Consider the following 14,461-nt stretch of genomic DNA (forward strand, 5'->3'; position numbering starts at 1 on the left):
TGTTCCCCATTAGCCACTGCTGCCTTAAGCCACCGTGAACTCCGCTACCAGCATCGCCCTGAAACTGATCCCCCAACTGCTGCAGGCTCCCAGGCTGGGGAAGCACTCCAGGGCCCAGCCCCAACCCTGGACCCCAACCCCCCCTAACCGGGCTGGCCCCGGGACTCCAGAGAAAAGTGAGTTACAGGCTCTGGGCTGAATCCCCAGAGCCCTGTGCCCCTGGGAGCACAAGCTGGGGGCCTCCAGAACCATGTCCTTCTTTCTAGTGCCTTCTTTGCCCCCCTTCCCCTGGGGTGATGGGAGCATGGGCAGGGGGGCAGGGGGGCCTGCAGCTGTCTCACCCCCTCCTGCCATCCCACTCCCTGGGTCTAGAATTTCATCTGTGGATGGGTTTTGCTGCCTGTTAGCCTCAGGATCTTGTTTCCTCCTCCAGCTCCTAGCTGCATTTGCAGCCACCCAGCCTGGAAGCCAACTCTCCAGCATGGTTTGCCCCAAACCAGCTCGAGGGGAGTGGGGCTGGCAGGCAATGTGGGGCAGGACCTGGGCCCCGGGCAGCTGGAAGGGAATCTCTCAGTCCTGCCTGCTGTAACAGTGTCGAGGTCGGGGCTTTTGAGGAGAACTGGGCTATGGCAGCCTCTGTGCGGGGCTCAGTTCACCCATAGGAGCAGTGAGCACTGGGGAGCCCATCAGCTTGCAGATCCAGTCTGGGGACCCTTCCTTATCACAGCCCCTGGCAGGAGTACTGGGGGAAGCTCAGTTCCAGAGATGCTTGTAGTCTGGGTCCCCAGCCCTGTTCCCCTCTGCTGGGGACCAGCCCCCCTTCTCCAGCATGGCAGGCAGAGGCAGACAGCCCCTCAGCAGGTGTGAAACCTGCCGGTTCCGACAGCCTGCCCGCCCCGGGAACGATCCCAGCTGTCTGCTAATGTGCCAGAACCAATGCATTTCTCACAGCCCTGAATGGGGCATTCACAAGCCAGAGGGCAAACTGCCCAGGCTCCCGGCTGGGACCAGGAGTAAACACCAATGCGTCTATGGGGAGGGGATTGAGCCCCCGGGGTCTGTGCCTGCCTTGCCCCCACTTTGCTCTAAACTGGGATCTGCCTGCTGGGGGGCAGGATGGGGGAAAGGCCATGCCCTGCACTTAGTGTGGTTTGCACTGCTCTTGCTTGCTTGGGTGCTACCCTTTCCCTGGAAGACTGGGCCACGGACAATTTCTAAGGGCGAGGTGGAGGTGGTTTCATTAATCCTTAATGCCAGGTGGGAGGGGACATGGTGACTGGGGACCTGGTACCCCCTGACACGGGGGGGCGGGTCTTGCTTTCATCCTGCTTCGTTTACTGATTACTCCGTGTGTGCAGGCAGTGCCCTCCCTGATGCCACAGCCCAACCCAACACCAGCTCAGCCCAGTGATGCTTTCAGGGTCATAGCAGTGCCCAGCACAGTACCCACCTGCCTTCCCCGGCACAGGGGGCTATTCCTCACCACATCTCCAAGCATCCCCCAGAGCCACAGCAGCGGGTGCCAGCAGGATGTGCTGGAGCCAGGCAGGGCAGCCGGGGCTATGGCCGGGAGGCATGGGCAGGGAGGCATCCCAGGGCGTCCTGCAATCCCGCGACAACTGGAGGCGTTTTTTATTGTTTAACATTCCTGGTATTTTCTGTCAGGGCTGAACCAATTGTCCTTAATCCGCCAGGCTCTGCTGGCCAAACAAGTGTGGCTGAGCCACCGGCATCCTGTCCCCACGAACAGGCCCCTTTTGTGAGGGGGATTTAGCGTGTAGCCCAGTAAATCCCGCTGGTTTCCTGAGGCAGCGTTCCCACACACCACACACCCCCACCTGCCTCCACCCCGCCTGGGCCCTGGCATCTCTCCCCTACCCGGTCATGCCTGGGGGCACCCTGCCTGCCCTGGCCCTGGGGCCAGGTACCCACTGCCGGACAGAACCTGCTGGCTCACGGTTTGTGTGTTCCCCTGCACATTGCTGGGATTTGTCTGTGGGTCCCCGTGGAACGTGGGCTGTCAGAGGGGCTGAGGAGCTTCCCAGCCACCTCTCTGGTCCTGGAGGGAATGCTGTGCTCCTGAGGGGATGCTGTGTTCCTATAGGAGATGCTATGGTCTTAGGGGGATGCTGTGATCCAAGGGGAATGCAGGGTCCTGGGGGGATACTGAGTCCTAGGGGAGATGCTGTGGTCCCGGGGGAGGTGTTATAGTCCTTGGAGGGATTCTGAGTGCTGATGGATACGGCTCTGGTCCTCGGGGCGGGAGATGCTGAGACACAGCACTCCAGCTGGTTCCTCATTCCAGCTCCGGAATGTAGCGCCTAGGACCGGAGACGCCTTCACTTAACGACTCTTGTGGGGGCAGGATCTGCCGTTGCCTTTTTCTCCCCAAGACAAAGGCCACAGCATTTTATCTCCGGGGAGGATCTGGCTTTTGTGAGGTGCAGAAAGCCTCTTCCCGCGGGCAGGGTAGGGTTGGACTGGGGGGGGGGAGGGCCCGAAAGGCACTAGTGTCCTGCCTCCCCAACCTGGCAGTGCCCCTCTGCGGGCTCCTGCCTGCCGGATGCCATGTCCTGCACCCTGCACGCTGTGTCTTTGTCCCATGCCTGTGTCCTTATCCCACGCATGTGCACCCATGTGCACCACCGGTGTCCAGGCAGTGAAAGGGAAGGAAGGGCCTTGGGCTAGTGGGCAGAGAAGGGGCTCCATGGACTGCTTCCCGGGCCCAGGCTGAGGCAAGAGCCAGTCATCTGCTATGAAGGGATCCGAACACTAACAATTCCTGCATCCCTGGACACTGCACACTCACGGCTGTATGTACACACACAGATGTAGGCACACACCCAAGCCCGCCCACACCTCCATGGCTGCACACCCTGCTACCTATCCCCACACAACCCCCTGCGCACACGCTTCCCGCGCACACACACACACACACACACACACACTCACACGACCCTGCCCACACAGCCCCGCCTCTGCACACACACCTCATGCACACACACCACCACGCACAGAAATATACCCCCACCCTGAACATGCACCCACCCGCTAGCCACGCACAACCCCCCTCCCCATACACCCTTTGCTCACTTCCACACACACGCACGCCCTTTCCTGCAGCCCCTGCCCTCCCAGAGTCTCTCCCAGCCCCAGCGCTGGCTGTGGGCCCATGCTCAAGAACAAGCCGAGGGACCTAGCGAGGGTGGAGTGGGTTGTCCCGCTGTGGCTCCCTCGCTAGCCCACAGCCTACTCCGCTCGCCCAGCCATGGCCGCCGGCCGGGGAAGCCGGGCTACGAGCCCCACCTCCTGGCCAGCTTTGAGCAGCTCGGCAACGGGGGTGGAGAAATAGGAAATGAGGAGCAGCCCTCTCGCTCGCCCCCTCGCTGCACGCCCAAGCTTTTTGGGCCAGTGACAGTGGACCTCGGGGCCGGCCAGCTCTAGGACTGTGTCGGGGGAGTGACAAGCTCGCCCGCGAAAAATGGTCTGTGGCACCGGGACGGATCCTGGCTCCGGTCTCCCTCCCACTACCCTCACAGATGCAGGGTGGGGAACCTGGGAGGCGGGGGTCACCCCAGCATGGGAAGCAGACCCCTGCATCGGGCACGTTGTCCCATCGAGGAAAACCCCAGAGGCTGCCCCTGTAGGCAGGTGTGGAGCTGAGGGCAGAAAACGAGCTGAGCCCCGCCGACCGCCCCGGGTCTCCACCGCTCCATCCCCTGCGGTTCCAAGCCCAGCAAGCCGCTTCCCCGGGGAAAAGGGCCCCCGACAAACCCTCCGGGCAGGATGCTCTCTCCTCTCCTCCTCTGCTTCCTTCCTGTCCTCCGGCCGGGCCAGCCCTCCCCCTGCCCGCCGCAACTCCTTAACCCTTTCGCCCACGCTCCCGATATCCCTCTCTAGCCCTTTGTGTATGGCCTCGGTGCTGCTCCCCTGGGCCGCCGCTCTCCGGCCCTTCCGCACCCCTGCAGTGCCTGAATGTCTGCCCGGGGTTGGAGAGCGAGGACCGGGGGTCTCTGGCAGCGAGCCCAGCCTGCCCACAGCTCCCATGGGACCTGTGTGGACCACAGTTCTCCTCATACTGAGGTCTGGGGCCCCATACCAGATGTGCCCTCCCTCCTCTTCGCCCCCATAATTTCCCCCAGGGAGAGTAAGCATCAGCTCCGGTGCAAGACCCTGCTCCCTTCCGTAACAGTGCAGTGATAGGGAGAAGCCATGACAGGAGCATTGGCTGTGCATCGCGTGCTGTGCACCCCCTGGGGAGTGGAGGGATGCTGGGGAGCAGTAGAACGCAGTTGCTCCCATGCAAGGGTCCGAGTCGGCTCTGCATGGGGACAGGGGCCTCCAGAGGGAGCCCACAGTGCTGCAGCTCCACGGCCTGACCGGCTCCGGAGGTCCCGGCATGCTCTGGGAAGATGGGCTGGTGAGTCTGGCCGCAGAGCGTGGGTGCTCAAAGGCAAAGTCCGTCAGCAGGGACACCCTCCCTCAAAGCCACCATTCACTCACACTCCTCACCGGAGCTCACCGACAAAACCCTGTGCAGTGGCATTAGGGCCAGACAGTGCTGCCCGTGCATCCGGGTGGGGGAGCAGCAGCCAGGGTGCCATTTGCCTGCTCCTCTGCCGGAAGAGAGGGGCTGGGGAGGGGCCCTTCCTGTGGGTGCTGGTCGCTGCACAGCAGACGGGGACTGCGTCCAAGAGCATCCTGCTGCCCCCACCCCACTTCTCCTTACACCAGTAACCACCTGGCTGCAGGGATTGCCTGAGAGGGCTTCTCTGCCACCCTGCCATCATCAGCAGGGATGTGCCAGGGAGGGCAGTGGGATGGTGACAAACCTAGGAGTGCCCTGAGACACCTGGGCACTACTGCCCAGTGGTACAGACCCTATCTGTCAGTGTCTTGTGGGGCTGGACCATGCCATGTACCCATGAACAGAGAGTTTAGCCCCCATGGGTGGCACTAGAGGGACCAGGCTAGGCATGGGTCTGGTGCCCAAGTCAGGACATGCTCTGCTGGTGGCCCTGTCTCTGCCTGCTCATCCAGCATAAGGAGGAAAAATCATGAGAACAAGGGGAGCTGTTGAAGACTCGGATCTTGAATGTGTCTTTCTCACTTGGGGACAGTCCTAAACCTCTCCCCAGTCTGGCGCTGGCTCTCTGGGTCTCGGGCACCACACTATGAAGAGTCATGAGACACTCCCATCCTGCACTCTGACCTGCCTGCCTCAGGGGGATATAAATAAACCATTAGCTTTATTTTGGGAAATGTGAGTGGCAGGTTGCTCCAAAGAAAAAGAAGGAAAGTTGGCTGCTGCACCCCTGCCCAGGTTTGCAGCCAGTTGCCCGCGGTAAGATGGGCTGTGCCAAGGTATTTCCCCTTTTGAGGGGAACAGGGGGAACCTCAGCTATGCCAGGTGCTGCCCATTTCTGCACGGGCAGGGAGGACTGCATAGGTGCATAACTTCAGTGCCGAGTTTGTCCAGCACCGGGCACAGTGCAGTCCCAGATCCCATGAGTTGCTGTAGCATGTGGGCACTGGGTGAGATGGCCTGTGGCAGATCAGGTGCGGCTGGGACCTCGGAGCTACAAACAAGTCATGAGCAAAACTTCCCATTGTGGTGTTTCCTGCCAAGTCACCCCATTTGTGTGGGTTGTACTGGAGTGGAGCGAGGCTGAACATGGCAGTCTCTTGGCAGTGATGGCAGCATACCAGTGTGAGAACAGGTCAGGGACGTTGGTGTGTGGCCCCTTCCAGAAGATGCAGGGGAGAAATGTTGCCCCGTTGTCAGCTGCAACCAAGGCAAGAGGCAGCACCCATAGAGGACTATGTAGAGGGGGCCAGTGGGGAAAGCCCCGAGCCTCTGGAAGAGCTGCCAAGGTGCACAGGGCTGGTGCATGGAACAGACATGGAGCAGGGCTGCCTGCAGGCCGGCTCCCGCTGCCCTGCAGGGGTGCCAGTCTGCAGACGCTCTAGGAGGCTGTTTCTAGCCCGGGTAGGCTGTGCCCTGGCAGGGCAGCGAAGACCAGGCGGTGGGCGATACCTGCCTCGGTGTGCAGACAAGCTGCTCCGGGCCCCTGCCCGGGGAGAGAGTGTCGGGGGCTAAGGCACGGCCGGGCCGAGGTGGGGGTGGGAAACAAAGGGCAGCTGCGGGCGGGGGGAGCGGGTCCAGCCTGGCAGCGCCGCGCCGAGCCCTGCGGCGGCACCCAGCTCCCCGCCCGGCACCCCGGGGGGCGGCCGGGCCCTGCCCCCCACGCGACCCGGGCAGCACCGCCCCGGTGCCGCATCCCTGCGCTGCCCCGGCCGCTGCCCCCCGCCCGGCCGCCCCCGCCCCGTTGCCTGCCCAGCCGTGCCGGTGCGGCGGCGGCGTGGCGCGGCGCCCGGACCCGCGCGGCTGGCAGCGGAGACCCCGGCCCCTATCTGGAGGTAGCGACGGAGCCGCCGCCGCCGCTGCCCCCTCCCGCCTAACAGCCGAGAGGGGTGGCGGGGCGCCGGTAGCGGCCCGGCCCGGCGGAGTGGGGGGCGCGGGGCCGACTGCGCGCCGCACGGCGGCGGGAGGGCGGGCGGGAGCGCGGCGCTCGCTGTCCGGGAGCTGCGGAGCCCGGCGAGGACAACCAGGCCGTGGGCACCCGGGCGCCGCTCCCCGGCGGGCGAGGCTCAGCGAGGGCTCCGCACGGCTCGGCGAGCCCCGCGGAGGGCGACGGGCCGGCCCGCCGGTGCGCGGGAGGGCGGCGGGGTAGCGCGGCCGGGGCGCCGGGTCGGGCCCGCGGGGTGAGGCGGACAATGGCAGGGGGTAATCCGAGCCCGGCGGGGGAGGGCGGCGGCCCACGACCCTTCCCCGCTGAGCTGCCCGCTGGGACCAGCTGGGAACGGGGTAGGGGCCGAGGCGGGGCGGGCAGCCCACGCTGCCGGGCAGGAGCCGCCACCCGCCGGGTGTCCCGCCGGGGCGCAGGGCCTAGCCGACTCCATTTTGTTGGCTCCCGCTCCGCCGCTGCTCGCAGGCCCGCAGCCTGTGCCTGCCGGCCCCGCGACCGACGAGGCGGAGGGGAGACGGGGCGGAGGGGGGGGAGGGAGCGGCTGCCGTCAGGGGCCCGCAGGTGAGGCGCTGTCCGGACAACCCCGTCCCGTCTCAGTGGGGTCGCTCGGTACCCCCGCCGATGCCTAAGATGGAGGCGGGGGCGGCGGGCCCAAGGGCGCCGGACCGGTCGGGACGGGCCGCCATGTGCGCGGGCCCGGTTGGGCCGGGCCGGGCCCCGCGAGGGGAGCGGGGCTGCGGCGGGGCACGCCGGGGGGGGGCAGCACTGAGCGCCCCCTCGCCTCTCCCATCGCCCTGGGCGGGCAGCGCGGGGGGGCCGGGAGGGGGGGGGGGGGCACCCACCGGGAGGTGATGGGGGGGAGGGGGGGGAACTCGCGCGGGCGCGCGCTGATTGGCCCTCGCCGAACCCCAAGAGCGGCCGCAGGGGGCGCGCGCGCAGGCGCGGGGCGCGCGCCGCCGGGATGGCGGCGGCGTCGGGCGCGCGCATGCGGGGGAGGGAGGAGGGAGGCGGTGGAGGAGCGCTGGCGGGGCCTGGCCGGGCCGGGTCGGCGCGTCTCCGTCTCGGCTCGCACCGGGGGCAGCCGGTGAGCCGGCCGCGGCGGCCGCAGGTGAGCGGCGCTCCGCGGGGCCGCGGCGGTGCCCGGCGAGGCGGCGTCGGCCCGAGGCCAGGCAGGGCCGTGCTGGCGGGCGGGCTGCGGCCTGGGCCTAGTACGGCGTCGGCGGCGTCGGCCTGCGCGGGGCCGGCGGAGCGGAGCGGGCCCCCGGGCGCGGCTGCCATTTTGCGGCGGCGGCCGTGCTGACCCCATTATACTGTGCCCGCAGGTGGATGCCCGCGGCCCGGCATGGAGCAGGCCTGCGAAGTGAGCCGCCGCAGTTGCCTCGTCCCCTTCGGCACCTCGCTGGCGTCCGCCGAGGCCAAGGGCGGTCCCTTCGGCGAGAGCCGCGGCCCCGAGCCGCCCGCCATGCAGCTGGCCGCCTCTAAGCCCGGCTACGGGCAGGACCCATCGTCCTGCTACATCCCGCTGCGCCGGCTGCAGGACCTGGCATCCATGATCAACGCCGAGTACCTCGGCGGCGCTGCCGACGGTGCTGAGGCCCTGCCCGACCCCGGCTCGCCGTCTCCCCGCCTCCCCTCTCCGCAGGACCCGGCAGCCGACGCAGCCGGCCCGGCGGCCGAGGCGACCCGTGGGGCCCTGGCCTTCCCCCTGCTCCTGCGGGACAGCGGGGAGGAGGCGGAGGAAGAGGAGGAGGAGGGCGCCGAGACTTCGGAGGAGGAGGAGGAGGAGGACGACGACGACGACGACTACGACTACGAGGACGACGAGGAGGCAGCGGAGGACGACGAGGAGGAGGAAGAGGAGGCCGAGTCCAGCTCACGGAGCCGCGGCCGCTCCGGGCCGCAGCAGGGCTCTGCCGGCCCTTCGCCGCCCTGTCTGCAGCCGGCCGAGCTGGTGCCGACGACCGCGCCGGACGGCAGCCCCGGGGAGAAGCCGGAGCTTTCCGACACCTCCGCGGCGACGGCTCTGCAGCTCGTAAGCACCGGCGGGGCGCGGGCGGGGGGTGCCGGGAGGTGGGCCGCGGCTGCTGCCATTTTGCGGCGGAGGCCGGCGGTGCGTTGGGGCCGGGCCGGGCGCCCTCGCAGCCGCCACCTTCGAGGGCGGGCAGCCATCTTGCCGAGGGGACCCTGCCGAGGCGCGGGGGGAGGCCTTGGCCGCTGCGTCTCGCTGCCGGGGGCTGCCTGTCCGAGGCGGCCGGGCTGTCAGCGGGCTCTGCCTCGCACCTGTCCCCCTGGCCGGCTGGCGGGAGTAAGAGACACCCATCCCTCGGGCTGAGAACAGTGATCGCTGCTAAGTTCGGGGGAGTTTTTTCTCCCGTTACAAGGTGTTTTTTCGGCCCACTGGAGATCATAAGGGCGGGAGGAGAGGTTTCTCCTCTCCTGCCTTCTCTGGCTCTGAGGCTGTCAGACGGCTCTTTGTCTGGTCTGGCTTGAGGTACCCAAGCTGTGAGACCTTGGCCATGGCTGGGGAAGGGGCTGTGTCATAGCCTGACAGACCGGGCAGGAAGCCTTGCCTGTTTTTCAGGCTTCCCCCCTGTTTATATCCTACACTCAAAAATTCCTTCATTTTTAAATGTGCTTAAGAAGCATAACTGATCGAACTCTTTAAAGAGTTCTGAAAGGAGTTACATGCACCAAACTTTTTTGTTAAATATGCTTTATAATGCATGTATAATTTTGGGGTAGTTGTAAACGTGACTTTTTATTTGCAGATATATATGTTTATTTCCTGCAGTTCTTCAGTAATTGTGTATTTCTTAAATATATATTTGCAAACTTAAGTTTTCTTATTGGGGATACTCTGGTTTTTAAATTAACCTGTGACAGCACTGACACCATCTCACTCTCTTCAGTTTCAGTAGAGCCACTGACGCCAGACAGAGGCTACTTGTGTGCATTTTAGGTGAAATTATTGCTATCACCTGTGTTTGTTTGGGAGCATGCAGTGTGCCTGCTGTGTGCTCTGGGAAGTGGGGCAGCACTTGTCAGAATGCCCGTGAAAGGGACGATTTCAGGAAAATGCTGATGGCAGCTTAATTTGTGGCACTGTTAGGCTCAGCTCTAGCTTTGGGTCGTGGATTTTCCTGAGTATTCCTTGGGAATAATCCATTGTCTTTTGGAGACTCAGTCCTTAGGGGTAAGAGGCTGCTGTTGGTTTGAGGTTTGTGCATATACTTAGATTTGTTTTGTAGAGCAAAGCCGGGATCTCTTAGCAGACATGTGCTCAGTGATGCGGTTGTGGGAGGGTCTCACTTTGTAAACAGAAGCTAGCAGTGGTACTTTCACAACACTTGCCTCTGCTATCAGTGGCTTTACCACATGCTCCACACAACTGCAGCTTCTATGATGACAAAACTCTCTTAGCAATCGAGCCTGTTATTTGAATATGCAACCAGGGGTTGACTCTTCAGTAAAACTGCCTTTCTGTCTGCTGTAGTACAACATCAACCTTGCTGAATTGTTCTGGTGACTTAAAAGCACAGCTGTGTATAGGAAACAAAACTGCTAAGAAGAAAAGCATTTTTTTAGACCACCTGGGATCCTTCTCTCTGCATCTTGCATTCTTCCATTAGTAAGCAGGTGCAGGTTGTCTGAGTAGTCCTTCATTTTAGCCCTGCTGCTTAGGGGATGTGAAGAAAGAGATTGCTCTCTGTGCCATGTTACCAGTGAGGCAGTTAAAATCCTGTAATTGTTGAACGTGACATGGTAGCTTGAAATAAAAAGGCATGCTCTTGTCATATGATCCTGTGTTCATGTAGGCATTTAATTCTGGTCTCATTTATGTTTGGGTAACTGGAATCAACTTCTGAGAGCCTAATAAAACTTAAAAAGGTAATCCCAAAACAACAGCCACAAACTTCTTGGGAGTTCTGCATAGCTGTTTTTAGGGTGGCTTGTCATAGCTGGCCTACCTTTTCAGATGGTAACTTTTACCTAGCCTGATGATGGAGCCCTTCCACCTTAAATCAGGACTTTCTGAGAGCTTTTATTCTCAAAACTCACAGCTTTGAGTATCCCCATTGCAGCTCAAACTTGTTTTGCCAAGAGGAAGGTGTGTCCATCAGCACCTTGCAAACTTGGAATTGTTCACTGGGTCATTGTAAATTTTGAAAGGGCTGATTTCCAAAATGTCAAGAGTGCTTCCAGCAGAAATTGGCAGCATTTGTTTTAGTGTTTCCTGCGATGCAAAGTCCAGCATTTAAGCAGTGCCTCTGGGTGGTTGGGATGGTGGCAGGTATTGTTTTGCATGGGGATTTGTTAATGGCCCTGGCATCCCTTGCACTCAAACATTGACCAAACAGAGGAGAGGTTGCTCAGATAGCATTCAGTTGTAAAGAGGGATGTGCATATTCTGAAGTTATTTTAACTGTTGAGTGGATCTTTTTTTAAGATCAACTGAAGCTCTCCATGCTCCCAGCAGATGCTGCCAGATTTTGTGTTGGAGAGAAAGAAATTGTAGCAGTGCTTCTTGGGCATGTGTTTTGTGCTCCAGAAATGAAAGTATAGTGATTGCTGGCAGTCGAGTGGCTATTACTGCCTTGTGCACATGGTGTTAGTGTTGAGTTATCCCCACTGAAATTTTAAGGGATGGTCAATTTCTGTTTGTTCTTACAATCCTGACACAAGCTTTAATGCTTTCCTGGCCTTTCCAAGTCGTGGAGGGGGCAGCGTTTTGTGGAGCTGGAGGGAAAGGCTGGGACCAAGCTGCAGTGCTGAGGGGAGGGCACATGCAGCCACCTAAGGTCTGAGCACTGTTGGTCTTGCTTCAACTTGGTTGCTCAGGAATTGGAGCAGGTGGACTGTTGTGCTGAAGTTTTTCTTTTTTACATAACTCTAGGTGCCATAATGCTGGCTTTGCCAGTTACTGGTTTTTAATTGCTACCCACAAGGTATGTTAGAGTCATTTGGTTTGCAGAGCTGAGCACTCAGAAGCAGAAGGTTCTTGGATTCAGGTACTTGTGAGCAGCTCCTGGTGTGCATATGTTGTGCAGTGTACAACTCCAGGTTGCTCATGCACAAGGTGTTTTTAACACAAGACCCTGGTGGCTTCAGGCTGCAGGACGTGCAGAGTTTGCATGAGACACTTGCTTGGTTTTCTCATCCTGCTTCCTTGCTGTCCAGCTCCATGTTGTAGCAGTGTGATGTTCAGGCAGTGGCAGAGAGAAAATGAGGTAAGGGGAAATCCAGAGCCAGATCTTCAGTTGCTAAGGATAACTGATAATGGTGGATGGATGTGAGGAATGAGTAACGCATGTGAGTAGGGCTCCTAGAAGGTTTTTGCTTTACCAGTCTCAAACATAATGAGTTGTGTTAAAGGTACTGTAGGCCAGCAGAATCCTCTCTTTAATCCTAGAATTAATTTATGATAAACTTCAGGGTTCTGTTGCAACCTGCAGCTGTGGGTGAATACTCTCCATACAAAGTGTTTGTCTCCCTTTGTGAGAGTTACTCTGGTTCTTTGTTAACTGACGTGTCCGGTGCCATTTCTTTCTTTGCTAAAAATAAAATAAGGGAACCAAAACCACACGATACTTTCTACTCCCATAGATGTTTCTGAAAGAATCTTCTACTACAGACTGTTGATTTGAGGTGTAACTAGCTACTGGGTAACATTATATTTCTGAGATGCAATAGACATGGCAGTGGTTTACTTGAGCAGGGAACATAAATTTCCTTGGTCAGTTGACATCTTCCTGGTGGACAGATTAATTCCCTTTGGCTGTCTGTGCTTCCTGCAGGCATGGTCTCCCTCTTTGTGCACCTGGTGAATATAGGCTGTCAGTGTACTGCTGTCCCTGTGTGTCTGATCTTGCACACACCCCTCTACCAGTAGGATTTACAATGTTGGGAAGAGCTTATTTTTTTTGTCAGGAGCATTTAGCTGGGTCTCACCTGCGTGCAGTCTGTGGTCATCCGCTGGGCCCCTGTAGTGAGGTGTTTCCATGTCTTGAGCAGATCTAAATTTACCTGCAAGGGATGGCAGCTGTGGTTGGATATCAAGAAGAAGATGTTTCAAAAAAGAAGATACCCAGAAGGTCTGTTTCTGCAGTTAGGATACAGTCGTGGCCTGTCTTACTACTGAACTATACATTTTTTAGGCCCTTAATGACTTGGGTTGCTTTCTTGATTTGATAGTGCAGCATCAGTTCTTTGTGCTGGTGTGAGTGGGTGGGTGTGAAGGTGCAGCAGGACAGTGTCCCCAAGGTGCAAGGAGCAGCTTGCTTTGAGTGACAGCAGGTTTTTGAACAGTCTGGGTTCTAGAGCTCTTCAGCACAGTGGACCAGATCCTGGAAGTACTTATTCTAGCATTTGGCTGTGATTGCCCTTACTCTCCTTTTTCATTTGTACTTGTTCTCTAGCAATGCATTGCTGATTAGGTGTGAAGTATCTGTTTGTGACATTACAGAAAATAATGTTGCTTCTCTAGGAAACATGGATATTCTGGCTGCCTGTTGCGCAGTATGAAATTTGAATTACTGATGCCTTTGCAGTTCACAGGGGGCCATGCAGCTCTTTAAGGCTGAGCATGTCTATGTGCAAAGAGGTTTTCTTGCAGATTGGACAGTCTTAGAGATGAGGTTTTGCTGAATATAATGGCAGAAACCTCTGTCATTTCTGGTTTCTATATTTAAAACTTTAAATTTTGGGTAAGAAAGACTTTGTTGAACAGTGTCCTGGTTAATACCCTGTCTGCAGTCATGGATACTTCAGGACTTTCATGCAGGTTATTGCCAGAGTGCAAACTTCACTCAGATATTCAGCAATGAAGTTCTGCTCTATGTGGTGTGGCATACTTAGTACACTGTCTACTACTGTAACAAGAAAAAACAGCTGGTAGTAGGAACAAAATCAGCTTTACAGGCATGTTTTTAGGATGCCTGCTGCTTCTCAAGACCTGCAGCCTCTCCTGTTTTTGTATTTACTTGCCAGTTATTTATTCCAGAAAAGTGCATCTCTCAGGACTTCAGATTTTTCCTAATAAATCTGACATACTTGCGGGTATGATGATTTTAATTCTCCTGTTACAGCATCTTCTCTGAGTGCTTGCTAAAATCAATGGTAGTGTCTCAGTTTATGCTGTTGCAGTAGTATTTGACTTCAGGGCAACATTCCTGTTTTGCATGAAGTCATGGATTTGTTGGTTGCCTCTTATTCCATAGCAGCTTTTTGTTGCATTTCATTGAACACTGTTCTTAGAAGTGGGGTTAAACTGATGTGTAACAATTGTTAGTTGTTTTTTTTTCTTTTGTTTTGTTGGTGTTTCGTTTTTCTTTTAAGTTTTTTTATTATATTTTTCTTGCTAACTGAAAAAATCTGTATCTTACTGAAGTGGTGCCAGTTCTGAATATGATTAGCAAGCTACTTCAGACCCAAGAAGCAAGTGGTATTTTCTTGGAGACAGTATTTCTTAGAAAGACTTATTAACTAAAAAATCAGTAATCTGTGTATTGGCCAACTCTCAGTCTAATATCTTAGAATATACTTGTTTTTCTTACTTGTGACTAGCAGCTCCTTGTATATATTAGTTTTGATTGTTTTTTCAGTTATTTGCTCTGTGATTTAGAAAGGCACAGGGGATAGATACACCTGAAGAACAAAAACTTAATCCTAGCAGGGGGAAGCTTGTTCTGGGAGTTAAAAAAAAAAAAAAAAATTAAAAATCATGTCAATGCCAGTTTTAATACTAGAAAAATATGACCTCTGTTTTGTTTGGTCTGTATGGAGCCATCTGTGCCATACAGTACAGTCTTTGCTCAGTAAAATGGGAGTTAAATCCTTTAAAGTGGTTAAGGCATTGCCAGGGTTTCCAAGTTAATGGGTGGAAAAGGTCTGTAAGAGTCTGCTTTGAATTAGAGCAGCAGTTTTCAACCCCT

General features: G+C 57.6%; 1 protein-coding gene across 8 annotated transcripts in view; it reads left to right on the plus strand.

Moving 5' to 3' along the window:
• The first annotated feature begins 6,348 nt into the window (after positions 1–6,348).
• Positions 6,349–14,461, plus strand: part of NSD1 (nuclear receptor binding SET domain protein 1) — a 57,511-nt gene continuing 49,398 nt past the window's right edge. For 4 of the 8 annotated variants that reach the window (XM_071758823.1, XM_071758825.1, XM_071758830.1 and 1 more), the window contains exons 1-2: positions 7,526–7,638; positions 7,853–8,562. In XM_071758823.1, coding sequence (XP_071614924.1) covers positions 7,873–8,562 — 690 coding nt within the window. In that variant the 5' untranslated portion in view covers positions 7,526–7,638; positions 7,853–7,872. Of the gene's footprint in view, positions 6,421–6,558; positions 6,711–7,476; positions 7,639–7,852; positions 8,563–14,461 lie in introns of those variants that run through there. The other 4 variants (XM_071758824.1, XM_071758828.1, XM_071758829.1 and 1 more) reach the window with 4 other exon arrangements.

Source organism: Heliangelus exortis, chromosome 15 (assembly GCF_036169615.1).
Source record: "Heliangelus exortis chromosome 15, bHelExo1.hap1, whole genome shotgun sequence".
NCBI lineage: Eukaryota > Metazoa > Chordata > Aves > Apodiformes > Trochilidae > Heliangelus > Heliangelus exortis.